The sequence below is a fragment of the Alosa sapidissima genome, chromosome 1 (genome assembly GCF_018492685.1).
Source record: "Alosa sapidissima isolate fAloSap1 chromosome 1, fAloSap1.pri, whole genome shotgun sequence".
NCBI lineage: Eukaryota > Metazoa > Chordata > Actinopteri > Clupeiformes > Clupeidae > Alosa > Alosa sapidissima.
Window position 1 is genome coordinate 10,699,135 of NC_055957.1, and position 25,623 is coordinate 10,724,757.

The 25,623-nt window shown below is 42.5% G+C and overlaps 3 protein-coding genes across 4 annotated transcripts; 2 read left to right on the forward strand and 1 right to left on the reverse strand.

Annotated features, from left to right (window-relative positions):
- Nucleotides 1–2,785: 2,785 nt before the first annotated feature.
- Nucleotides 2,786–5,166, forward strand: LOC121713760 (myocilin-like). The gene is made up of 3 exons (XM_042098655.1): nucleotides 2,786–3,392; nucleotides 3,697–3,828; nucleotides 3,993–5,166. The coding sequence occupies exons 1-3, from the start codon at nucleotides 2,942–2,944 to the stop codon at nucleotides 4,799–4,801; spliced, it is 1,392 nt and encodes a 463-aa protein (XP_041954589.1). The 5' UTR covers nucleotides 2,786–2,941; the 3' UTR covers nucleotides 4,802–5,166.
- Nucleotides 5,167–7,383: 2,217 nt separating this feature from the next.
- LOC121704202 (phospholipid phosphatase 6-like) lies at nucleotides 7,384–10,746 on the reverse strand. Of its 2 annotated transcripts, none has more exons than XM_042084751.1 (2): nucleotides 10,607–10,746; nucleotides 7,384–7,791 (listed from the first exon to the last, which is right to left on the reverse strand). In XM_042084751.1, the coding sequence occupies exon 2, from the start codon at nucleotides 7,775–7,777 to the stop codon at nucleotides 7,403–7,405; it is 375 nt and encodes a 124-aa protein (XP_041940685.1). In that variant the 5' UTR covers nucleotides 7,778–7,791; nucleotides 10,607–10,746; the 3' UTR covers nucleotides 7,384–7,402. The 2 variants fall into 2 exon arrangements, with proteins under 2 accessions (XP_041940685.1, XP_041940684.1); XM_042084750.1 differs by lacking the exon at nucleotides 10,607–10,746 and adding an exon at nucleotides 8,815–9,451.
- LOC121704229 (peroxiredoxin-6-like) lies at nucleotides 9,839–24,306 on the forward strand. The gene is made up of 5 exons (XM_042084752.1): nucleotides 9,839–9,963; nucleotides 10,668–10,824; nucleotides 11,047–11,193; nucleotides 19,819–19,965; nucleotides 23,897–24,306. The coding sequence occupies exons 1-5, from the start codon at nucleotides 9,872–9,874 to the stop codon at nucleotides 24,023–24,025; spliced, it is 672 nt and encodes a 223-aa protein (XP_041940686.1). The 5' UTR covers nucleotides 9,839–9,871; the 3' UTR covers nucleotides 24,026–24,306.
- Nucleotides 24,307–25,623: the final 1,317 nt, after the last annotated feature.

Here is a 25,623-nt window from a genome sequence, read left to right on the forward strand (position 1 = left end):
AGGATAAATCATCATTTCAGCCATGGAGCTGTCCAGCATTCTGATAACACGGCAGGGAGTGCAAAGGCCATTTATGATTTCACCCCTAGAGGATTAGCGTGAGGCTCGGAGCCCCCCTCACACACACACACACACACACACACACACACACACACACACACACACACACACACACACACACACACACACACACACACACACACACACACACACACACACACACCACCACCACCACCCTCTCATTGTTTGTTTATGTTAAGACACCATCACTGTACTGTGCTATCCCTATTGTAAACATCTGCTTCAAACACCTCATAAACAAGTCTGCTTGACTTCCTGTCTCAGTGTGGGTCGAGGGTGGGGTGTGTGGTGGGCAAGCGGATTCACAAAATAGGGGGGGGGGGGGGGGGGGGGGGGGTTACATGTGCCCAACTCACCTGCTGAGGAGTTGAGGAGACAGGGATGCTGTCCAAATGCCACGCCCCAAACAGAAAGAAATGTCCAAACAGCTGCTGGGAAGTAGAGTGAATAGATGTGTTAACTTGTCAGATCATGCACAAAAGAAGAGGCAGGAGTTTCTCTCTCTCACCCATAAATCACTCAACAATGAATGTTTTTACTTCTGAAGATGGAATCTTGGAACCTTTTCCTCCATGAACGATAACTGTCTAGACATCCTGTGACACCAGGCCAGACATCAAGTCGTGGTGCCATCTGTTACCACAGGGCAGCTGGGATCTATCATGCAACTGCATCTTGTTTACAGACAGAACCATGGAATGTTGTCCTCCCTGCTGATGTGCTAATGAGAGGACATGTAAACAGTTACCGTAACTTCCCGCCTATTAACCGAGGTTTATACATTCATTTTGCCAACATTTTTTTCATCTATGCGGTTAATACACATGGAGCAGGCTATACATGGAAATGCATTTCTTTTCTTCATCCTTATAATAATATATAATAATATGATTAAAGCACTCTTTGGGCTATTGGGTTTCGAGATTAATGTAGATACAGTCAATACACTGTTTAATTTCTTTAATTTGCATAAAAGACTGTCCCCCAGTTTATAAACAATGCTGCTAAAAGATTGGAAATTACAATTGTGGATGTACTGATGACAAGCCACAAATTGATGTGTTCATAAACTTCTTTTTTTCTCTTAAAAGTGTACAATCACTCTATAAACAAGTAAAAGTCACAAAAATTGTACTATAAATCACCCTACATTTTGGATGGCCTTCAATTAAATTTGGATAACTTTGTTTGGGCATGGCAGAGCTGCAGCAGTAAGGTAACTGACAGACAATCAGATGATCCGGGTTTGATTTCTGCCGTTGCGAGTGCTGATTACATTAAATGATAAAACTGTCTGTTAAATATCAGTCAATTGATCAAATAGTTTCATATACCAAATGTACAGTATATGCCCACTGAAATTATTTGAAATCAGCTATATGATTGAATTAAAATAAAAGGGGAAAGTATCAATTACGTGTATTGTTAATAGTTAACAGAACCATTAATGGTTGTAGTGCATAAAAACTACATTGTGAGGAATATGAAAATTAAGATTCTTCTGTTTAAGGTCTGTGTGAATAAAACAGAGTATACACATGTGCAACCAGTTGTAACAGTAAATACCGGGATACTGACCCCTGACACCTACAGATCAGTCATTCTGACAGGGTGACAAGTCAAGTTCCACTTCAAACATACTGTATATAACATTTTGGTTTAGATGCTTTAGGATTAGAATGTTGGCAATTTAGCTTGCAAACAAATACAAATCTGTAAATCTTTAAAACTGCCCAAAATAATGTAATCATGCCATCTTCAAAAGGCATCCATTGACAGTGAACATTTTCAAATGTATCCTACTCTGAACAGGTAGTCAATCATGAGTGCTACCTTTTTAAAGGCCAAGGTAGTTTTCCATCTAAGTTCAAATTGTCAAGCTCTCAACTGCCTGACTTACTGATCTGGATGAGTTGCAACTAATGCTACCCATACATCAGAAGACTTTGACAAGATTTGGGAAAGATTCTTGAAAGATTGCAGTATTTTAACTAATGCCCCCCATTCAAACTTTACTTAAAAGACTACAATCTTTCAAGAATCTTTCCCAAATATTGTCAAAGTCTTCTGGTGTAAGGAGGGCTTAAGATGATGGTCATCCCTGTCTCATCTCACTACAGAGGAAAACTTACACTGACCATCAACACCCTTGTTTACAGTGGTATAAGGTACAACCCACTAAACAACATACAAAGCTGTGTGACAAATAAAGCACCACTTATAATGTTAAGATACAGACAAAAAAAACTGTTAAACTTGAATAGGATTGTCAGTCATAAGAATCAGTTGGCTAATGGAGTTTTTAGACCTCAGGGTCAAGAACAGCTGTGGAAACTCCTTTTCCAGAGGTGCAAACATGACCCTTGGCCAAGACCTTCACCACATCCACGTGTCTGTGCCCAGAGTAGCTGCCCTTCTGCAGAAGCCAGTCAGGCCTCCCCTTGGGGAGCACACAGGTGCCATAAATGTGTTGTAAAAGTTGAGGAGTTGCAGGGGTGCCCAAAAACAGGATCTGCACATGGAAAAAACATTTGGGGAATTTGCATTACATCACACTTCTCCCCAAGTGGCTCTGCCTTCTCTGCCGGCCCACGCCCCTCTCCGACAGGCACCTATGTGCTCTTCCTCCTCCCACCACCTCCGCCACCGTGAGCATAAATACCAAGCCCAGCAGCTCACCGAGCTCAGACAAACAAGCAGGGGACCCAGCAGCAGGACACCTCTCACCACAGCACCCGACAAAACAACACCAAAGCTGAGCGAACAGGCCGAGCAAACACTGAGCAAAAGACCACCACCAGAGTAAGAGCACCACCAAATTCACCTGCAGCTCAACTCTCCAGATCTATCATCACCAGCCATGTGGTTCCGGCTCGCCGTGGGACTGTGCTGCCTGGTGCTGGGCTGCCAAGGGCAGGGCAGAACCGCATCGCTCCGCAGAGCCAACGATGACTTCACCGGCCGCTGTCAGTACACCTTCACTGTGGACAGCCCGGCCGAGTCCAGCTGCCCCCAGGCGGGAGCCGGGGGCCCCGAGGACGAGGGCGTGAGGACCCGCCTCACCCTGCTGGAGGCGCTAGTGAGCCGGCTGATGGGGGAGCGAGGTGGAGTGGCGGGTGAAGCTGGGCTGCGGACAGCGGAGGAGGAGGAGGAGGAGAAGGTGAGCCAGCTCCAGCAGGACAAGGAGCATCTGAGCCGGCAGGTGCAGGACCTCCAGAGGAGGCTGGAGGAGCTGACGGTGGAGACGGAGCAGCTGAGGCAGAGGCCCTGCCACCAGCCCCAGCCCCCGCGGCTCAGCACGCCAGACAACGGTGAGCAACGACAGGGACAGGGAGAGGTGGGCCAAGGGGTAATGAGGGGAGACCACTTCATGTAGTGGAAAAGTGCACATTTACATGGTGTTATGCTATAAATGTTATGCTACAAATTTACATGGTATTATGCGTGTGTGCTGTCAATGTGTACTGTATATGAATGTGTGTGAGTGTGTGTTCTGTGAGTGTGTATCACAGTGTGAGGAACTTCAACCAATGCTTTAGAAATGCCACAAGAAAGTCTCAAAACAAATATGTGTGACTGATTGTTGTCTTTGATAACATACTCACTTGTCCTCAGATCCTGCTTTTCAGTTGGGAAGCGGAGCCTTTCAGGAGATGAAGGCAGAGCTGTCTGAAGTGCCTGCCCCACCTCAGATCCAGCAGGGACAAAATCAGGCCATAACCAGTACCAAAGCACAGACAACAAGCAGTGAGAACAAATCAAATTATTTACATTCAACTCCCTTGAGAGCATATTTACAAAATGGCATGATTATAAAAACAAAACATGCACTATTCAGAGTAATTTTCATTCCAAACAACTTGGTCATTACAAACTGTAAGTTGGGGGTTTGTCTTTGTCTGATGACTCAGGCTTTACAGGCTGTGGAGTGCTGGTGTCAGTAAAGCCGCCGGTGACTCACCGCAAGGCTGACAGCATCACAGGCAAATACGGCGCCTGGTTCCAGGACCCGGAGCCCCTGGGGCCACCCTACGGCCCCAAGACGGTGTGGCGAATCGACGCGGTGGGCAAGGAAGTCAAGCAGCTCTTCGCCTACGAGGACATGGAGCAGCTGATACGGGGCTTCCCCATGAAGGTGCTACCGCTGCCCGATGCTGTGGAGAGCACTGGCGCCACGGTCTACCGCGGCTCGCTCTACTACCAGCGCCGCCTCAGTCGCACGCTCATCCGCTACGACGTGGCCACCGAGAGCGTCGCTGCCCGGATGGACCTGCCCCACGCCGGCTTCCACGGCCAGCACCCATACTCCTGGGGCGGCTACACCGACATCGACCTGGCCGTGGACGAGAGGGGCCTGTGGGCCATCTACAGCACCAGCAAGGCCAAGGGCGCCATCGTCATCGCCAAGCTGGACCCCGAGAGCCTGGAGGTGACCAAGACCTGGGAGACCAACATCCGCAAGAACACGGTGGCCAACGGCTTCATGGTGTGTGGACGGCTCTACACCGTAGCCAGCTACAGCCTGCCCAACACCACCATCAGCTACATGTTTGACACAGACACCAATCAGAGCAGCGCCATCAGCATCCCCTTCAACAACCGCTACCATTACAACAGCATGATCGACTACAACCCAGGCAACAAGAAGCTCTATGCATGGGACAATTATCACATGGTCACCTATGACGTAAAGCTGGCACAGTCAGACAGCATCCCCTGAGCACACACATAAAAAAACAGAATGAGAGACTGACAGACATTGTAGTAGTGCAACCAAAATAGTACTTTAAGCGTTCAGCGTTAATCTCAGCCATGTTATTTTCAACAAAAATATAATGACTTAGGTTTGTCACTGCTTTAGCAAAAATAACTTCTCAGTGTTATAATTCTGTATATGTTGTCCTTAAATAGTTTAAAAGCAGAGAGTATGCAGTATGTAGAGTCGACTATTTCTGTATATAGAATATTATGATTATTTACGTAAAATGTATTTTTGTATGAAAATTTTTGTAATTTGTTGTCTCCTTACACATGCCATGACATCTTCCACTGTAATAATTTAAAAAATAAAATGTTAAAATGCGACCCTGCACAGGTGTTATTAATCAGTGAGTATGTATGGGTTCCCTTTATAGCCATATTACATTATTATGGAATAACACTATTATAGAATAACAATGCTATTTCACTATTATTCCATAGCTCCATCAGCAAGAATGAACTTGATTTCCACAACTCAAACTCATGAGAAACTGGCCATTACATATAGACAGTAAATCTCAAATTTCGTAATGTAATATATTTGAAATTGCGCAGGACGTCACATTAGTTTATGTTCATATTTAAAACTATTAGCAGAAGCTTTTGTCCAAAAGTATAGTAAAGCAGTATAGTATATATACTCTTTTGATCCCGTGAGGGAAATTTGGTCTCTGCATTTATCCCAATCCGTGAATTAGTGAAACACACTCAGCACACAGTGAGGTGAAGCACACACTAATCCCGGCGCAGTGAGCTGCCTGCAACAGCGCTGCTTGGGGAGCAGTGAGGGGTTAGGTGCCTTGCTCAAGGACACTTCAGCCCTGCCTACTGGTCGGGGTTCGAACCGGCAACTGGCAGCCCTCCGGTTACAAGTTCAAAGCGCTAAGCAGTAGGCCACGGCTGCCCCTAAACAACATACATTATATTTTAATCAAGGACCAAATAAAACACACCAGAGATAGTTCACTCCTCCCTTCAGTATTCCCAGAGAAACTCCACGCAGGGTTTCATTTTTGTTTGGGGGACAGGCTGCCCCCACTTTGTTTGATTCCAGTTTTTAGAGCCTGTGCTGCCTATACAGATGCCTGCCTGTGTGCTGCCTATTTTTACAGTGTACTCATGGAATAGGCAGCTGGATTGTGAGGAAATAATTGCTGAATGTGACAAAAATGTTATGGGCTTGGAATTTTGTGCAATCACCGACTGCATCTTAAATTAATTAAACATGTTCCAGATTTGATATTTGTAAGATCTAGGGGAGTTAGGACTTACAGAGAGGTCTGGTGTCCTTGATGGAGTAGATATAACATGAGCGCCATCTTTTGGCTCTTTAGTGGTATGATTTAAAAAATAAATAATAATAAAACATTTTAACATAAAAAAAATGCACCAAAACCTCATTTAAAGGACATTGGAGTGAAATAAGCCTTTTGTGTGCATAGCAGAAATCTTACTTAATATGGGAGAGAAAACAAGGAAGTCACTTTTGTTGTTACTGATGAGTATCCGTTTAATTCAGCTAATCACAGCTATGTTGTTACTGATGAGTATCCGTTTAATTCAGCTAATTACAGCTATGTTGTTACTGATGAGTATCCATTTAATTCAACTAATCCCAGCTATGCATTAATTGAGAGAACTCAAGCTGAAAGGAGGCAACACATTTCCTGCACAATTACATGCGGTATCCTGTTATTCTTTGTTGTACATGACCAACATGTAACAAGGTCTGCAGGAGGTTACAACATTCTGGCATTGCATTTCCCATGAATAACATCACCACAGCATTAAGTTTTCAGTTTCCCACATCATGGTTTGTAATGAGTCTTTCAAGAATGCATGTCTTTTTCTCACAAGCCTGCATTTGTTACCTGCAAGTGCAACTGGGAACTGTGACTGATTCCAAATGTGAATGTTTTATAATTTCATATTTTAATCAAACAATAATAAGTATATTAAATAATAATCAATCATTCAACCAATAATAACAATTATTATTACATAATTATTATTATAATTACATAATTATTATTTTAATCAATAATAATAAGTATATACTGCATCCATATGAATGTTTGACAGACAGGTGTTCACATGAATAACTTTTTGTTATGCATACCCTAACACAGACCATGTGTACTATATGCAAAGTTAAGTTTTAAAAACACTTTTGCTGTGGCTATAATATCATCGCAACTAACTGTCATATGGCTGCATTTTCTGCAGTGCACAAATATCACTCACACCCAAAAAATACAAATCTGTGTCAAATAAGTCCACAAAGCTGTGCTTAAAGGTGATGGTCCTACATTCAGTAATATTACTCTTTACTTCTTCTGGTGTGTCATTCACCAGCAAACCAAGTCTGGCAAACACGTGCAAAGCGCTCCTGAACAATCCGCTTGTAATTCCCGACAAGTCTCTGGAGAGCCTCGGATAAACTCCGGTGATAGTGGTGTGTGTGTGTGTATGTGTGTGTGTGTGTGTGTGTGTGTGTGTGTGTGTGTGTGTGTGTGTGTGTGTGTGTGTGGTGGTGGGGGGGGTAGGGGGGGCAATTCGGTCACACTCCGGCCAAGCTGTCCCGCAGGAAGGTTGTCAGGATGTCCTGCAGCCGCTCGGGGGACAGCCAAAGCCTGTCCACCAGCCCGTAATGGCAGTAGCCCAGGCAGAGGCCGAACAGCACGTCCGTCACGTTGCTCTGGCCCAGCAGGACTCGTGAGAGGCCCACCAGGCCAGCCCAGGCCAGCAGCAGGGCGCGCAGCGGGCCGGCCGACACCAGGCGCGTCAGCAGGAAGCAGGCACACATGGATGCCCGGGTGGCGTGGCCCGACGGGAAGCAGTAGCGGTCCACCGCAAAGGGCATAAACAGGTCCGAGCGACTGTGGGATGGAGGCCGACGTCGCACGATGGCCTTCACTATCCCAACTAATGCCATGTCCAGCACTAAGGCTGAGAGAGACAAAAAATACATAGATAGATAGAGGCAGAGAGAGAGAATATTAGTGATAAACAAAGAAAATATCATAAATAACACCTCTCCAAATCAAGTGCTTTTTGATGTTTGCAGTGCCAATGTAAATGCTGATGTTTGAACTTGACCTTTGCTTATTCCCTTTTGGGCCCTATAGTATCCTTGAGGTCCTACAGAGTTGTTTCAAACATCACAGGCATAGCTGACCTATGGAGTCACAAATCCACCTGAACAAGTCCTGTAGTTATCCAAGTGTTTAGGAATAGAGTTAGGTTCAGTGTGTATACCGTAAGCCTATGTATGTGTTTGTGTGTCTGTATGTGTGAGTGTGTGTTTGTCATTGGTTTTCCCCCCTCTTACATACTTTCAACCCCCCAGAGGTGACACTTTTTGTGGGGTGGCTAAAATGGAATATTTTTCCACTGTGGTGTCCTCTGTTCTCCCTGGCATCAGGCGGCAGCTGCTGTGGCCTGCTCAGTGATGGGATATGAGATAACTGGGATATAAATGGACATTGCACCGGAACCACAGCTGAGGGATCACTACGCATTACAAACAACTGTAATTCCAGAGACTGCTGTGTGCTCACTGTGTCAAAGTATGCACAAGTGTGTGTGTGTGTGTGTGATGAAAGGAAGGCTGAGTGGGTGTAGGCTACACAAGTAATTATGGAATATCAAGCAAAAACCATTGCTGCCATTATATAGACACACATGTTGTCAAATAATTAGGGGATGGGCACAGGCATTTGGTCAATAACAAACACTTCATATTTTCATTGACAATCAGTGACAATGTCCAAAAAGTTACCAATTGAACACAATTCAAATTTGTCAGATATATGTGCCTTGCAGCGAATTAGATCAAATTTGATATATATTTTATATGAAAAGGAATGCCCAGAAAGTATACTTTGGGGACAGACTGCATACACAAAATAACCAAACAAATTTCGAATTTATTCTTGCAAATAAAGAGAAGCATGAAATGTAAATACCTACCCATTAGAAGGTTTAACATTGTCTCCAGCTCAGCCGCCGAGTCGCTGTAGACCAAACCATAAACTGCGCTTATAAGCCACGGTACTCCGTGCCCACTGACCTCCACTAGTTTTACCAGAGGCCTTATACTTCCCAGCAGGGAGTCTTCACAAGTACAAACGCCAAGTCGTTTTGAAAGCCATAAGTCAATAGCTAGTAAAAACCTAAATGCAATAGTGATGAAAGATAAATTGAGTCGCTTTGGATTTTCCTGAGACTGTGCCCCATTGCCGAACACAGACGCACTGGAAAAACTCGAGGCTCGACGTCGCAACGAATAATCGGAAGATCTACGAGGGTGCACTGGCCCGAATTCAAATCTTCCGCTGACACTGCTTCCAAAGATTCCCGAAATACTTCCACTTCGATTGCCATTCCTTCTTGCTTTCGGTGAAGGCATTTTTTAAAGTTGCAGAAAAAAATTAAATAGGCTAACCTAATTGTGCATGCAAAGAAGTCCACGTCTTTAATTAAAACACATATTTGAGCAACTACGTATGTTTTTCTTGAAGACGCTGCTCCACGTGTGCATGCACGAATAATCAGCATTGCCTGTCAGGTAGCCTACAAAGTTGTAGACAAGTGCGATGCCGCGGAGCGCTGGTAGTGACCAGCTATCACGTGATAGGCTAAACAGAGGCGCTGACCTACCACCCCTATATTCAAAAAGACATGTTTTACTTCTATTTTACTTTCGAACCTATGGGAGGAATCGTCAAAATGCCATTGCAGCAAAAAAGTTCAAATAGGATACTGATCATGGAGGCAGGTTACACTGTGGATTTTAAGAACCTCTATAATGCTGATCGGAACCTGGTTTGTTTTATCAAATAGTCTATTCAGCAGATGTTTGATAAAAGCCAGTTAAGCATGCTGTGCTGCAGCCTGTGACGCAAACATGCCATGATATATACCGCCCCATCACCTCTGCACATACCTTACCGGATGCAACCAACAACAAGCTACTTGACGGTGTCCAGCGGAGAGAAGCACAACATATATTTACCAAGCTACTGGGATGCCTGGCATACTACTAGGGGACATATTTCCTAATTTCGAGGCCGAAACTACAATTGGCACTATAAATTTACACGACTTTCTGGGAGATCGGTAAGTAGCCAATAGTTATGGACCGTTCATTTGAATACATGAACATGGACACATTCGTTTACAATGCAAATCTCTTGAATCCATCCGACACTTTTGTGATTAATTCCTCAGCTAACTCCATTCTGATCGTGCAGCCGATTCACATATCGAATTAATAAATAATGGGGCATTCAGATGAAACTGTTTGCGTTTAACACAGCAACAAAAGAACGTTATTACAGCATACGGTCATTCACTTCCCTAACAGTCATCCCTCACTTAACAGGAACTTACTTGACTGAAGCAACGTACACTTTATATAATGCTCTATGGGAACTTGACATCGCGGGGTTTGTTTCACAATTCAATTAAAATAATTTTGTTGAAGAGTTCGACAACAATGCGCCTTTTTCACAGTCAGTTAGTGGGCCTATGACTTTGCATGTTCATGTTTGCAGTGATCTAGGAGCTATTGTTTTTCCAACAAACAAAATGCTGACATTAGAACTAGCCACCTCTAGGGTTTTTTTTTTAAACGCATAGCCCGATCTTTAAACGTTCTCAACACTTTACAACCGTGTTATGGTACACATGAAAGATGAAAGAAAAGCGAGAAAAAATGATGTCATTACCATGGCGTTTATTCTCTGTGTGTTTTACTTACCTTAATGACTTCCGTTGTGACTTGTTTGACTTGTGAATAAATCACCTCTTTTCCTCCATAGATGGGGAATCCTATTCTCGCACCCTCGGGATTACACTCCAGTGTGTACTACAGAGCTTGGTCGTGCTGCCAAACTGAATGAAGAATTTAAAAAACGGGGTGTCAAAATGATTGCTTTGTCTGTCGACTGCGTGGAGGACCACCGTGAGTGGATAAAGGTTCGCATTCTTGACAATCACTACCAAACATAGGCTATTTATTTTGTAATTATTTTGTATTTTGGCCATACACTGGGTAAATATTTAAAGTGACACATAATACATTTCTCGTGGTTTGGAGGATTAAATTATAAAATAAAACATAACACACAAAATAATGATGACACCTGCAACACAATAGTCTCCCTGTGATTGAAGCCTTACTCCAATTATCTTGTATAGGACATCATAGCTTACAATGATGAGGAACCTGGGTACACATTACCTTACCCCATCATCGCAGACCCCAATCGGCACCTGGCCTCGGCTCTAGGTATGCTGGACCCAGATATGAAAGACCAAGAAGGCATGCCGGTCACTGCCCGATGTGTGAGTAATGTCAAACCTGAATCATCTGCTTATTTCCCATCATGTTTCTATGTTTCTTTTTTCAGTGTAATGGGATGTTTGTGGCTACATGTAGTTGGGGGTGGTGGTAGTGGTTAAAGGGGCCATATTATGCAAAACACACTTTTTTTGTGCTTCTGATGCTTCTCCAGGTGCAAAACAAAACTGCGTTGAGTTTTTGTGTGTTAGTTGAGAGAGGGTGATGTCAGAAACTATGCACTTCTGTGAGCTAGTCAGAAATCTCCCTTATTAAGATGTCACATTAAGGGAAATTTTACTAACCCTAGAACCATAAAGGGCGCTTACCCACCCCCATCTGAAAATTCCCCACCCACTAGGTTAGGAACTGCCTGTTGAAGATCCTCCATTTTGGTCGTAGCCTATTGTTTCCAACAGTAGATTAGATTTGATAGATTCAACTTTATTGTCATTGTGCAGAGTATAAGTACAAAGACAACAAAATGCAGTTTGTGTCTAACCAGAAGTGCAAAAAAGCAGAAAAGTGCAACGTAATATACAAAGTATAGACAGGTGGTGCATAGACAGGATAAGAACTATAGTGCAGTGTAGACAGTAGTAGGTTTACAAAACGTGGTTTAGATTAATATAAATTAAATATAAATATGTGCAGTGTATTAGCAGTTACCTTATAAGAGCAGAATAAATAAGGCTATGTAATATGAACAATGCGTTCAGATATATGCAATGTAGTAGCAGTCACATTAAAATAGTAGTAAGAATAATAATATATATGCAGTGTATTAACAGAATATATTATAAGAAAAACAGAATAAATATGGATATTTAATGAACCATAGGCAGAGGTGGAATGTAACAAAGTACAAATACTTCCTTGCTACTGTACTTAAGTACATTTTCCACGTATCTGTACTTTACTTAAGTACATGGACGGATTATGAACTTTCGGGCCCCTGGGCCCAGATATATTAAGGGCCCCCCACTAATTGTCGCATATTTGGGGGTCCTCCCCCAGAACATTTTTACTTTGTTTGAAGTGATTTCCTAGCCTGGCTAACGTCAGACCTCATCTCATTGAGATGGGGTCTGGGAACTAGACATTAATTTTCTCGTATTTGAAACGTGGTTTACGAATGCCCAGAGCCGTTTATTGGGCGCTGCGAATGTCTATCAAATGCGTCTGTACGTAGCTCATAACGGCTTCAGTATGTAGTCATCGTCTTGCTGCCCTCCCTCCGTTCTGTGATTGGTTTCTTCGTTGAGGTGAAAGCGAAGTCCATAGAATCCAGGCTGCCTAGCAGCGTGAATAAAATTGCGCGCGTAAGGCAGCATGGGAAAACCCAGGCTAGTGATTTCCTGTATTCTGGTGCATTTTGGGGATGGCCAATACTAAATTCAATCAGATTCATAGCCTACATCCTGATTTGTTGATATTGAGGCAGTGATTCCATGCAAAGGCTTGGGCTTCAGGGCCCCCTGACCCCTTGGGCCCCTGGGCCTGGGCCCGGTAGGCCCGTGCAGTAATCCATCCCTGCTGAAGTAGAATCTATAGTGCATACTTTTGACTTTTACTTCGTTACATTTTGCAGCAATTATCTATACTTTCTACTCTACTACATCCATCGTTCTGTTCTGTTACATTTTATAATCAGTTTTTTTTTCTAACTATGACGTATGCACAATTCTGATTTGAAAAACGTATCAGAATCTCAGAAATAATCACGTTATGCAGTCAGTTTAAGACGGCTGCAGGCGGCTACACAGGGGCGCCACCAAGGGGTGGCCCGGGGTGGCCACGGCCACCTCAACAGAAACTCTGGCCACCTCTATGGCCACCCCTGGCAATGTGGCCGACGGAGGCAAAATGTGTCCAAATTCACACCCATTATTCTCTGTTGAATTGCTCACGGAGTCCTTATCACACATAAATTACTCAGATATCATGTGAACGAGCAGAACCTGAGCTTTCCAATGATATTAGCGGCTAGGTGTTGAGATAAATGGTCCGCGATAAAATTAACCTTGGATATACATGACATTTAATAATATTTCCAATGTGCACACAGCGCTTAGGCCATCTCCACACTCCATTACTCTCGATGGTATATCTAATGAACACCTTGGTCAAAACATAGCAAACCATATATCGAAATAAACAGCAGACCTTACCAAACACGAGGATTCCTCTGTACATTAAGCGAATCCTGAGTAATCCGGTTTTGAATTTACAGCAAAATTCTACATGTTATCCAACTTTAATATATTGTAATAGCAGCCCAAAATAATGAACTTGCTTTCCAAATCAAAGAATCAAAAGTTGGTCATGGCATGCACAGATCAACGGTGCTTTTGAATAGATATTTCTACCAGCATGCTTCAGGTGGCATGGATGCAGCACAAAGTATTTTTACCTAATATAAAGGCTGACAGGCTAGACTGTCTTGAAAACGATATAGCCTAGCATATGAAGAGCTCTTTTTCAAAACACTATAAATCCATTTTTGTGGAACAAGTCATGTTATTTAATTGTGTTTTTCAGGCAATATCAATAAAACTGCAGTTGTGTTGTTTTGATTGAGTAAATAACAATTACTCAATTACAGTTCCGAAAACAAAATAACAACCCCCCCCGTTTTGGCGTGCCACCCCAAGACAAGATTTGCAATGGCCTCCCCTGGTCACCCGTCAAAATTTTCTGCTGGCGCCACTGCGGCTACATCAAAGATTGTTAAGGCGGAGCAAGATATTTCATCAGGAGCCACTTCAACCCCCTTTATGCAGAGCAGAGGCAGCGACTGCTCCATTGAAGTCTATGGCCATAGCTCAGAATTTCACCATATGCTAAGATCTTGGTTCTATAGAGTTAGCAATTTTGGCCACGTTTCCATGATCCTCAAACCCTTCTGAACATTTCAGGTACATTTTTAGAAAATTGACCTTATATCAGGTGTGCGCCAGCTATTTATTCCGCTGCTGTTGGCAGGTTGCAACGTACCGTACGCTTATCAATACGTCAGACACACTTTATGCAGACAGGATTCTATGGCAAGCCATTTTAACATTTAACAGCTAGACTGGATATGTATTACAGATATCTGTAATTCAGTTTTGCCTAGTCAAAATGAACATTTCAGATATCCTATCTATAATTGTCATTTCAGATATCCACAAAGACATTCTTCCTAGGACAAATGACGCCACGTTTGCCATTCATTTCTATTGGATTTATCATTACGGATATCTACAATTCAGTTGCAGATATCCACTATGTGAATTACATATATTTGCAATTGACTAGTCAAAATGACGTTGTAGACATCTCAAACTGGAGTTAGGGATAGTCATAATTTGATTGTAGATATCTATTATAGATATCTTGAATGAGTTTTGATTAGAGATATCTGAAATTGTTGATCTATAACTTTCATTCTGCCTATTCAAAATGTAATTATAGCATTAGATCATCATATATCTTGCATTAGAGTTTTGACTAGGTGAAATGACTATATCCGAGAGATATCTGACTAGGCGAAATAACGATATTTGAGAGATATCTGTATTGCTAGGCAAATTAGGCCCGCATCCCACTTTAGGCGGGAGCAGAGTGTGTTGTTCAAATCATCAAATCACATAGCACCTGTTAACTGTTAACTTGTAATTAGCACTGATTAGCACCATGTCGGAGCAGCCAGAGGGTGAAGGAGTTTTTAATCGTCTTTTTAATACTGTAGCCCATGCAAGACAGGGGCTGTCAGCAAGAATTGATGATTCAATGTTGCTTTGATCTTTTTGGATTACAGCCAACAGCATTGTTATGAATGGAGTTTCCTGTTGATGGCGCTGGTGCATTTAGTAGGCCTACACATTTATGTACGAAACGGAGATCAAGCCAATTGATAACGTGAGAGTCTAATAAACCACACAGTTTTCAGAAGTCCCCGAGTTTTAGTTATTTTACATGTCGACAAGACATTACAGCCATGACTGCTTCTTCTTCTTCCATTCATAGAAATAAGGAAATAAGGCCACTTCTTCTTTGATTATGGTGGGAAGGGGAAATTAGCCTATGGATCTAAAGAGCAACGTCTTGCACAATAATTTGCGCTAGTGATAATGACGTTTGAGATATCTTCAACTTTCCTTCTGCCTAGTCAAAACTGAATTAAAGATATCTGCAATTGTCATTTAAGATGTGTGACGAGTTGAATGTTGTTTTCAATGACGTGATGACAGATATCAATTCAGTTTTGCTTAGTCAAAACTGAATTACAGATATCTCTATCTGGCATTTCGACTAGTCACAATTACGGTACAGATATCTTGAATGACAATTCCAACTATCCAAAATGTAATTGCGACTAATCAGAAAGATGTTGTTGATATCTACAATGTTAATTCTGGATAGTCAAACTTAGCGTTTAAAAGTTAAAAGGGCTTGCCATAGGATTCGATCCCCTTTTTGTGCCCATAGACATGAACTACGACGAACTATCTTGCTCCGCCTTAACAATCATTTGGTGCATTCATGAATGATGCGGAATGATGATGTTTTCACTGGGAAAAAGGTTTTTCCGATGCCCATGAACGCTAGGTTTGGCTACATGGAAGTCGAATCTCGAGCTTACGACCATGCCGCCTGTTGACGTAAACATGGAATCAGTTTGAGGGGGGCGTGGCCAACAACAGCTCATTTGCATTTAAGGCAACAAGCCCCAGAAACAGCCTATTCTGAAAGGGACTGAAACTGGCAAGAATGAAGCTGCTGATAATGTGTAATCTGAGGGGATTTTTTTGCAAACAGCTTCAGGGACATGTTTTGTGCAACCCATAAGTCTATTTTGACTTGCTGAAAAAGAATATTTGAAAGTTGAGAAAGAAAGTTGTGGGTTAATTCCTGGCTTCCACCGTTTGATAGCTGGGAAGGAATATGTGAAAAATCATAAAGATTGGGCACTTCTGGATAAGTTTTTGATTTTTGGCAGGGTGTTAGGTTAGGTCATTTTTTATTTTTTTTTGCCAATTCCATACATTGCTGATACAACGTCACATCATCTGAACGTGTGGAAGAGGGGCAGTGCTTGGCATTTTTGAGGTCCCAGCATTTCTGAGATGTGGTGGATTGGAATATCTTTATATGCCTTCCTTGATCCAAATCCAATCCACAGCTCTGAGAGGCCTAACTCCTGGATAAGATTGATGGCCAGCACAGCCACATCACTATCTACTGCCGGTAAGCCTTGGTGTGACCCTGTTCAGCAGCATGACGTAAATGTAGCATCATTCGTGTGTCTGCTTCCTCTTCCTGACATGGTGACAATGCTTCTAGGTCAGTAGGTTTATCACTAAGATACCTCTGCCAAAAGAGCTCAATGGCAGAAGTTCCTCAAGGACAGTCAAAATAAAGATGAGCTGTTTCAGTACATCAGTGAGGAATTTCAGAAGACCACAGCTGGCTCAAAGTACCACCTCCTCACAACAAAGACTAACTTGGTCCTGAGCAACAAACCTACTGACCTAGAAGCATTGTCACCATGTCAGGAAGAGGAAGAACATCAATCTGTTCCAGGAGTTAGGCCTCTCAGAGCTGTGGATTGGATTTAAATCAGGGAAGGCATATAAAGATATTCCAATCCACCACATCCCAGAAATGCTGGGACCTCAAAAATGTCAAGCACTGCTACCTCTTCCACGCGTTCACAGGATGTGACGTTGTATCAGCAATGTATGGAATTGGCAAAAAAAAGCATGGAATGCGTGGCCAGCTTACCCAGAAGTCACCGGCAGTGGCGCCGGCAGGCGTAATCCTGTACGCACTGTGCGTACAATTTTTCCACAGCTTTATTTATGAAATCATTCAATATTAGCCTACAACAATAAAAAAAAAAAACTTGTGTGACAACTAGCCTATATTTATTGACTCATGTGCAATCTGAATATTGGCATTATAACGAATAAAACCGGAATATGGTGTGCATGGAAACCATACTATAAAATATGAAAACGTAGCATTGTCATGCCTTGGCCTGTGTGGCGTGGCTTTCCATGGGTCAATTCTGACGCTTAAAAACACAACGTTCCATTCAATTATAGAATAATAGCCTAAATCATTCAGTCATGAAAAGAAAACAACAGCAGCAGCTTAATATTTTTCAGGCGTTTAACCGTAACGTTAAAAGACGCACTGTTCTTAGCTTTGATGCTGACACTGACAGCAGTGAGAGACTGTCCTCTACAGTCACGGTCTACACATGTTTAAAATGTTGAATTGTTTGCTTTCCTCTGTAGGCTTATTTAAAAAAAAAAAAAAGCACTGTTTGGAACAAGGATTCAGTTAATGCGTAGAGCAGAGGTTCTCAACCTTTTTGGGGCTAAGGCGCGTCATGACGAGTCGGGTTGGTGCGGGTGTTAAAAATCCTTGACTGCGTAGGCTTATCATCTAAACGTTTGGGACAACTAAAGCAGCAGTGCAATGTATTTAGAGTGTTGTGAGCAAATCGTTATTGTTAGTAGGTTACCATAACTGTGTTTTTCTCTATCGCAAATCGCTTGGTTTATTTTTTATTTTCTTTCCCTTTTTCGCGGGTTGGGCAGTGAAGTTAATGCGCATAAGGTATGTTCACCTAATTTGATCCAGAGCCCCTGCTCTTTAAAGGTATTCCTGTCCTTCCCAAACTGCGTTTAAATAGTGTGTTTAGCAACCAGAATTTTAAAAAAAAATCCCGGGGGAGAAATCTCCCTTATCCCAGAACTTTTAAAAAGCTTGAAACAGCCTGCAGCCAGTGTTGTAAAAGTTAGACGCTTCATGCGGTAGGCTATTTGATAAGGGATGACATGGGTAGGTTGACGTGACTAAGAGGGGCTTTCTGTTCCAATTTATGTAAAGGTTTTTCTTAGACTCAATAAGGAGAGGTCTACAAGTTAGGCTAGCATACATTTACCAAAAGCGCAAATTTTGCAAATAAAGTCGGGTATCTTTTTTGGGGGTGGGCTGGGCCACGTATGGTGCGTACTATGGAATACAACCCTAGCGGCGCCTCTGGTCACCGGCACCCTCATTCTGATCACCCAAGACCCAACCAGCCTCACACTGGAATCAGTGCACATGCAAGTTCTCAAACGCTGGACTGTACTCATGTATAGTAAGAACTGCGGTGTCGAGTGAATCAATGAAACCCGGAAGCTTCTTTTCACTCATGGCCTCAAATCCCTGGATTCAATCCCCCCCGACCCATCATGCCTTATTCCAGCATGGAAAGCGTGCCCTGCACACTGCAGCTTTTGTCTGGAAGCAGTCCCTCTCCAAAACTCCAGAGATTCCAGACCCCAGTGAGTGGGGTTGGGAATGGAATGACAGAACCAAAGTCTGGGTGCCATATTGGACAGATCTGGAAGATGCCAGCAAGTGATGTTCACTCCTCCTCAACTGTGGCTATGTGGTAGCCTGTATGGGCAACTGTAAGTGCCACCGAGCTGGACTTTGCTGTACCACATTGTGCAAGTGTGAGGGAGGCTGTACTAATAGTGAGTGAAACCAAAAATCTTTGAATAAATACATGATGTTTAAGTATGAATTGTTTTTTTGTGTTATTTGACTAAAATGTAATATTGATCCTTAACATGGTGAAAAGCCTAATAACTTTTCACTGTGGCATAGTTCTGAAGTTGTGTTTATTTAAGGCCTCAACAATGGTCCTTTTGGTCACAACATGTGATTTTTGACACTATAGTGATAGTGACCTGTCCAATCAACAAAGAAAAGCATACCTTGGAGGTAAAAATATGGGTCTAGGGACCTGAGTATTTCAATGTGACTTTTTCAGAGATATTGACAGTTTATGAGCTAAATATGACTATGATACTACATGGAAATGGACTTAAAATAAGAAGAACATATCAAAATTGGATTCCTTGTATCAAACAAAGTAGAGAAAATACATTATACAACAATTTAAGACTAAAGGAAGCTGATATAACCTTTTCTCTTTTCGGCGGGGGCCATTTTGGATTTTATGGATAACTGCCACTAGGGGGGCCACCCCAACTTGTATCCATGGATTTTTGAAAACCTTAGGCCTGTACCTAACACCCTGCCAAAAATCAAAAACTTATCCAGAAGTGCCCAATTTTCATGAATTGCATCCTAGCTATGAGGTTGAGCAAGGCACTTAACCCTAAATTGCTCCGGGGACAATGTAATCCCTTGTAATACAATTGACATATCTAAGTCACTTTGGATTCTATTCTATTCTATTATAGGAGAGACAGAGAAAGAGGGGTGAGCAGTTAAATATGAAAGGATAGAGAGAAAGAGGGGAAAGCAGAGAAAGAGGGGTGAGCAGTTAAATATGAAAGGATAGAGAGGACAGACAATAGCTACATCTGAGGAGGGTTCAGAAATGTGCAGCAGTTAGGTTGGTAAATTGTATACCTGTAAGATTGCAAACTCTTTAATCTGCAGCGAAGGCTGAATATCTGTGTCAATGCCAGTGGTTTATTGCATTATTGCAGTGGTTTTCATCATAGCCAGAATATGCTGCTGGCTGGGCTAAACACAGACAACAAACAACCTTTGTTATGGTCCTTTCAGTGAAGATTTTAATAACTGCTTTACAAATGAACACTCCACAGGTGTTCATCATTGGTCCTGACAAGAAGCTGAAGCTCTCCATCCTATATCCAGCCACAACTGGCCGCAACTTTGATGAGATCCTTAGAGTCATCGATTCCCTACAGCTGACAGCTACGAAACGGGTCGCCACACCAGTAGACTGGAAGGTGAGATATTATACTCTTTGCTCAAACAGAAGCAGTTCCACTGATTTCAAGTTGCAACATGTTATTCACTAGCCTGGAAGCCAGCCGCTAGCCAACTTAGCCCCGCCCACAACATTTGAGTTCGGGAAGTTCGGTCTGGAACCGGAGCTTTTTCGGAACAATCAAATTGTCTGGGTGGGCTTTGTTTGATGGACAAATGAGCAACAGTGCCTCGTCTATCACGTCATCTGAGCACGCTTCAGTTGATTTTGTTTGCAACTAAATTGCTGTCGCTAGAAGATAGACAGATGGCTTCTAAGACCCTGTTTAGACGTAGGAAAAAGCACATATATTTCCATGTGGTTTGGCCTTTCATTTACACGAAAATTTTATCACTGAAAATGTTATCACTGAAAAAACCAGCCAAAGTGAAGATGTGGGAAAACTGTGGGTTTCACTTTTGCATGTAATCACGGGGAAAAAGGTGTTTTTGCATTGTGACATGTTGTTCCCTTGTTTGTTTGAAATCTCTGAATGACCATCTGTTTGGGCGAGGGGTTTACGACACCCTTCCCCAGCTTTTTTTAGCATCGGTGTGAATGGAATTATTTTTAAAAACGAAGGAGAAGGGGAATATCGTTTTTCCGAATAGCCTACTACGCATAAACATGGTCTTAAATTTCTCTATCGCGTGTTGACATTGACAGCGCAATAACTTGACCAGAAAACAATGTCAAGGCATTTGGAGAGAAGTAGGATGGTTCGGAGGGGTATTTCACAAAGGCAGAATTAAGATATCCGAGATAAGTGATAGAGCAAGGTTTGACATAGCGTTGTCTGGTCATCCTAGCTCAACTCGTTTCACTAATGCCAATCCAGGATGAGTAGGAGCGACTATGTCAAGCCAGGTGTAAGTTATTCAGGATGTGTGCGCGTTCTCATTTCTGCTCCAAAGTGCCCACGGTTGGAATAAAAAAGACGCGGAAAAAAGCGTCATTCACACAAAGTGAACCACCGCTTTTGATATAGACTAACAATGAAGTAAAGTTGTCCTTTTTGGAATGGGAAATCATGGCTTTTTCTGTAAAACAGCAGGAGTAGGCGTGGTAGACCAACTGAATGCAAATTTACGTATGAACCCACGTGTGAGTGCTTCCTTGTCTCGGCACGCAACGCATTAAGAAAGCGCTTGCCACTGCAAAGATGCACATAGTATGATATACCTCAATATTATAGGTGAAAATACCTTCGAAAACTTGCCCCTCCACTTCCAATCAACTACAGTAGGCTATTCATCAAACATCAATCATCTATCAACAAAAGAAGCAAACAACGAGTACCTAGGCCTATGTTAATAATTATAAGGCTATCACAATTAAAATAATAACCATATGTTAGTAGGCAGACAATCTGTTTTGTTTTGCAAGCAAATACATTTAGCAAATAGTATATAAATGGAATGAAGCTCCTGAAAAATTAGCATGGAGGTCTGATTTTAATGACAGCTAGCTGAGCCAATAAGACAACATAATTACCATTAGAATTAACTTAGCTTGGCTGTTAGCCTGGTCGGGACCTGGCTAGGTGCAGAAAATAAATCCCCATGGTAACTTATGTGCCATCTCTTTTGTGAAACCAAGTTAAGGCTAAATTCATCCAGGATAACCAAAAAATCCCAGCTTAATCGCTTATCTAGGTTTTGTGAAATACCCCTCAGGTGTTCTTCCTACAGCTTACGGTAAGCTATTTTGTTGCTCTGATTGGTTAGGTCTATCCAATTGACCCGTCTCGACTTTACTGACTCGATTTGAATCGCCTTTGACTACTCAGAGTGGCTGCCAACAGGCATACTCAAACATGTCCTAAAACAACCCTGTTAGTTTTCAAAACTGTGCAACTCACCGAGTGGTTAGTGGTGTTCGCTGATGTTCCAAAACAAGTAGCGTAGCAAAATACAGTTTCTGTCGTGTTTTATTTGGCATTTTGTAAAATCCCATTGATTTCTGTTGGAAGACTCATTGCACGTTGATATTACTGCGCCACCGTCTATGCTTCAGGTTCAAATATTGAGCGGAAGTTTATACGCGGTTGTGAGGTGTCTGAAAAAATAGTTCCACAATAGCAAATAAGACGGCTGGAAATCATACATTGCGCTAATATATTTGATTTTAATAATCAACGAACACCACTAACCACTCGAGTCAGAAAAGTCGAGACAGGACCAATCGTCAAAATTTCGGTGTCCACCACTCTAGTCCATCCAAAACAAACCAGAAAAGGGACTCAAAGTGCTAAATACCGGAATTTTCCTTTAAGCCACACAGTCAACTCAATGTAAGTAAGCTAAACAAGGATGTTAATTGTTCTCAGCACTGCCAGCATTGTGTATAATATGATTGTCACTTGGAGGAGACTTAACCAACGTTAGCATAGTTAGCTAACCGCTGCGAACATGCTAGCATAGTCACGTCAGAAAAGCATAGGGCGGAGTGTGCACAGTAGTGTTAGCCCTTAGGGTTAGGGTGCGTCTAGATTTCTAGGCTACAGTAGTGTAACATTTATTCACCATAAATTAATAAAGTTGAGACGGCTCTGCAATGTAGGCGGTTTCCGTTTTTTGCAGTACCGTGTTCTTTACATGACATGGCCCGTGTCCTTGTAACATGCATGCAAGTCTATCTAGCACAGAGCTATTAATATCAGTAAATCACACTCGCCTCCCATCTAAGTTTTGCCACCCAACAAAGCTAGCTATGAATTTTTATACATGTGTTTCCATGTCATACTGGAGTCTTTCGACGGATTCTAAATGAAATCAGGTCCGTGGCTCTCTAAAAGAGCCTCTTGGGCTGTAATTTTTACAGACAGTTACAGCTACCATTGAAGTTAGTCAACTCTGATCTGAGTTTGACGATAACTAAGGGGGCGTGGCTTTTGCGATCAGTCAATTGACCCTTCGCTAAGTCCCGCCCCCCTTAGTTACTGTTGCTAGTCCGACAACCTCGAACCGGAGTCAACTAGAACTTCAATGATAGGTAACTTCTAGTCTGTCTGTAAGTTACATCCCAAGAGGCTCTTTTGGAGAGCCACAGACCTGATTTCATTTAGAATCCGTATGACATGGAAACACATGTATAAAAAATCATATCTAGCTTTAGACGGGAAGCGAGTGTTATTCATTGATATTAATATTAGCTGTGCTAGATAGACTTGCATGCATACTACAAGGGCACTGGGTCATGTTGTGTAAGGAACATGGCAGCCTACTGCAAATAAACAGAAACATAGCCTACATTGCAGAGCTATGAATGAATATGCATCTCTCAGAAGTTACGATCATGATGGCAAAAAAATGTAACAGCAAAACTAAGGGGCCGTTTATACGAGAACGATTGCGAAGGAAGACGACAAAATATTTTATCATAAGTGCCTTTCGTTTACACGGCGACCCCGCCATCGGGGCTTGAAGACGCAAAAATCTGAAGACTCCTTCCAGAGTGTAGAGTTTTGAAGACGACCCGTGTTGCATCTCCGTCTAAACGGCTAAACCAAAGATCCTTGATTACCTCTCTGGCTAAACTGTCAAATTAGAATGTCTGCGCGTGACGTACCGGGGTTCTATCACACCACCACCCAGCGGTCTGGAATGCATATCCAATCGAATATCACATACTCTTGCGTCTTCATATAAACAAAGATTTCCCCCTGAGAATGCTCGTCTAAACGCGAATAAAAAAAATGAAGACGAGACGCCACTTCTGCGTCTTCTCATTTCATCGTCACCGTATAAATGTAGCCTAAGAATATAAACAAGTAATATGGCACAAGTGAGAGTGGTGGTGTATGTAGCAGATACTGCCATGGCTGTGAGGCAGAGTGCTGCATGTAATCGTATATTTAAAAGCATTACATCTTATACTGATAAATCCTTATTCTCTCCCCTCTTGGGAAGCCTGGTGATCATGTCATGGTTCCACCCAACATTTCTGAAGAGGAGGCAAAAGATCTTTTCCCGGCTGGTGTGTGCACAAGACAACTTCCTTCAGGGAAAAACTATTTGCGGTACACACCACAGCCTTGACAAAAACTCCTGGGAGAGCACACCCGATTTCAAGACCTACAGAACGAAAGGACATGTCGCAGATGCTGAATGTAGAGATGACACAAGCACAGCAGAGCCCAGCCACACAAACTACACTTGTTGGAGAATTGGAATTAATGAGGCCTTTCAGTAATGTCTCCTTTCTCATTAAGTCTGGCTGCTTGTCTATGCTAGAGATGTTGAGAAGGAGAAACAGTCTTTAACATATTGTGCTTTTCCAAGTTATCTGGTCTTCAAATAAACACATTTATGAAACGTTATGGGTTGTGTGGGTGCTGAGTTTATTTCTGAGTGTTGTACTCTTGTTGTCTTATCCCCTCCATTCTGTTTGGCCTTTCTTGGGCTATCTCTCCATGTAGCAGGCTATTTGCCTTATTCACCCGGCGGCCTTTACGAGTCTGAGGGGTACACTTGCCATTACACCTCAGTCCAGCAGATGGTGGTGGTAATGCACTCCGTTTGCAAACTGCTAAAAAACAATTCACTGAAGAAGAAGAACAGGCCAGTGAACCCTTCTTCTTTAATCGTTGAGCTTTTTTTGGCAGTTTGCAAACGGAGTGCATTACCACCACCATCTGCTGGACTGAGGTGTAATGGCAAGTGTACCCCTCAGCCTCGTTATGGCAGCCGGGTGAATAAGGGGAATAGGTCGGGTCATTATGGTCTATTACCTCCTAGCTGTTATTCAGTGATGATAATGTGGTCTTTGATATCCTCCCAAGGATAGTGCTTGGATACAGTGCAGACATATAGACACTGTTAATGAAAAACAAGAGTGCAGAATATTTTGATGATATATCTTTCTCTGATGATATCTTTCTCTATCTCTGTCAATTTTCTGACGGCATTCCACTTATTGCCTCTGAATAAAAGAGTTTAAATCCTGTCCTCTACTCCATAGTAATGCAGTGTTTATAACTAAACATACCAACCCACTAACAGAGCGAGCAATAACCCTATGCCTTCGGCAGAAGTTCACTTTGACCCTATGACCTTGCCCAGATAGCCAGAGGCTGGCGGACCACTGTCGGTCCATTGGGGGCATAGCTGGCGGTCCGGTGGCATTTTGCTAATCGGTTCTCTTGCGATTCGCTGGCGGGTTGCAGACAAATTGCCCAATATTTAGCCACTATTGGTCTAAAACCCTTTTCATTTGTTCAGTTATACTCCATATATCATTTTATCAACTTTTCTTAAAATTCATGAAGTTTAATTTAAAAAGAGATGGTGGTCCAACGGCGGACCACAAGTGGCACGCCACCGGCGCCATACCACCAGTGGTCCGCTATCTGCCAATCTGATTTTGCTATCTGAGTGAATACCCCATCTGGGTTTCGTTTCTAGAAAGGGTTGTTGGCTAACATCCGTCGCAATGTTTGTAGTTAAAACCGGCATTCTTGGATTTGGTGTTTCTAGAAAGGGTAGTTCCAACAATCAATTGAAAACATGGGCGGAAAGTTTGGTGGTTGGAACGACAGGTCGAGAGTAGTAGTTGAAGCGTCGTTCATGGATATTTTGCTAGACTAGATGACTAGATTGACTCTCTATTCATACCTGAACATTAGATACCAATTTCG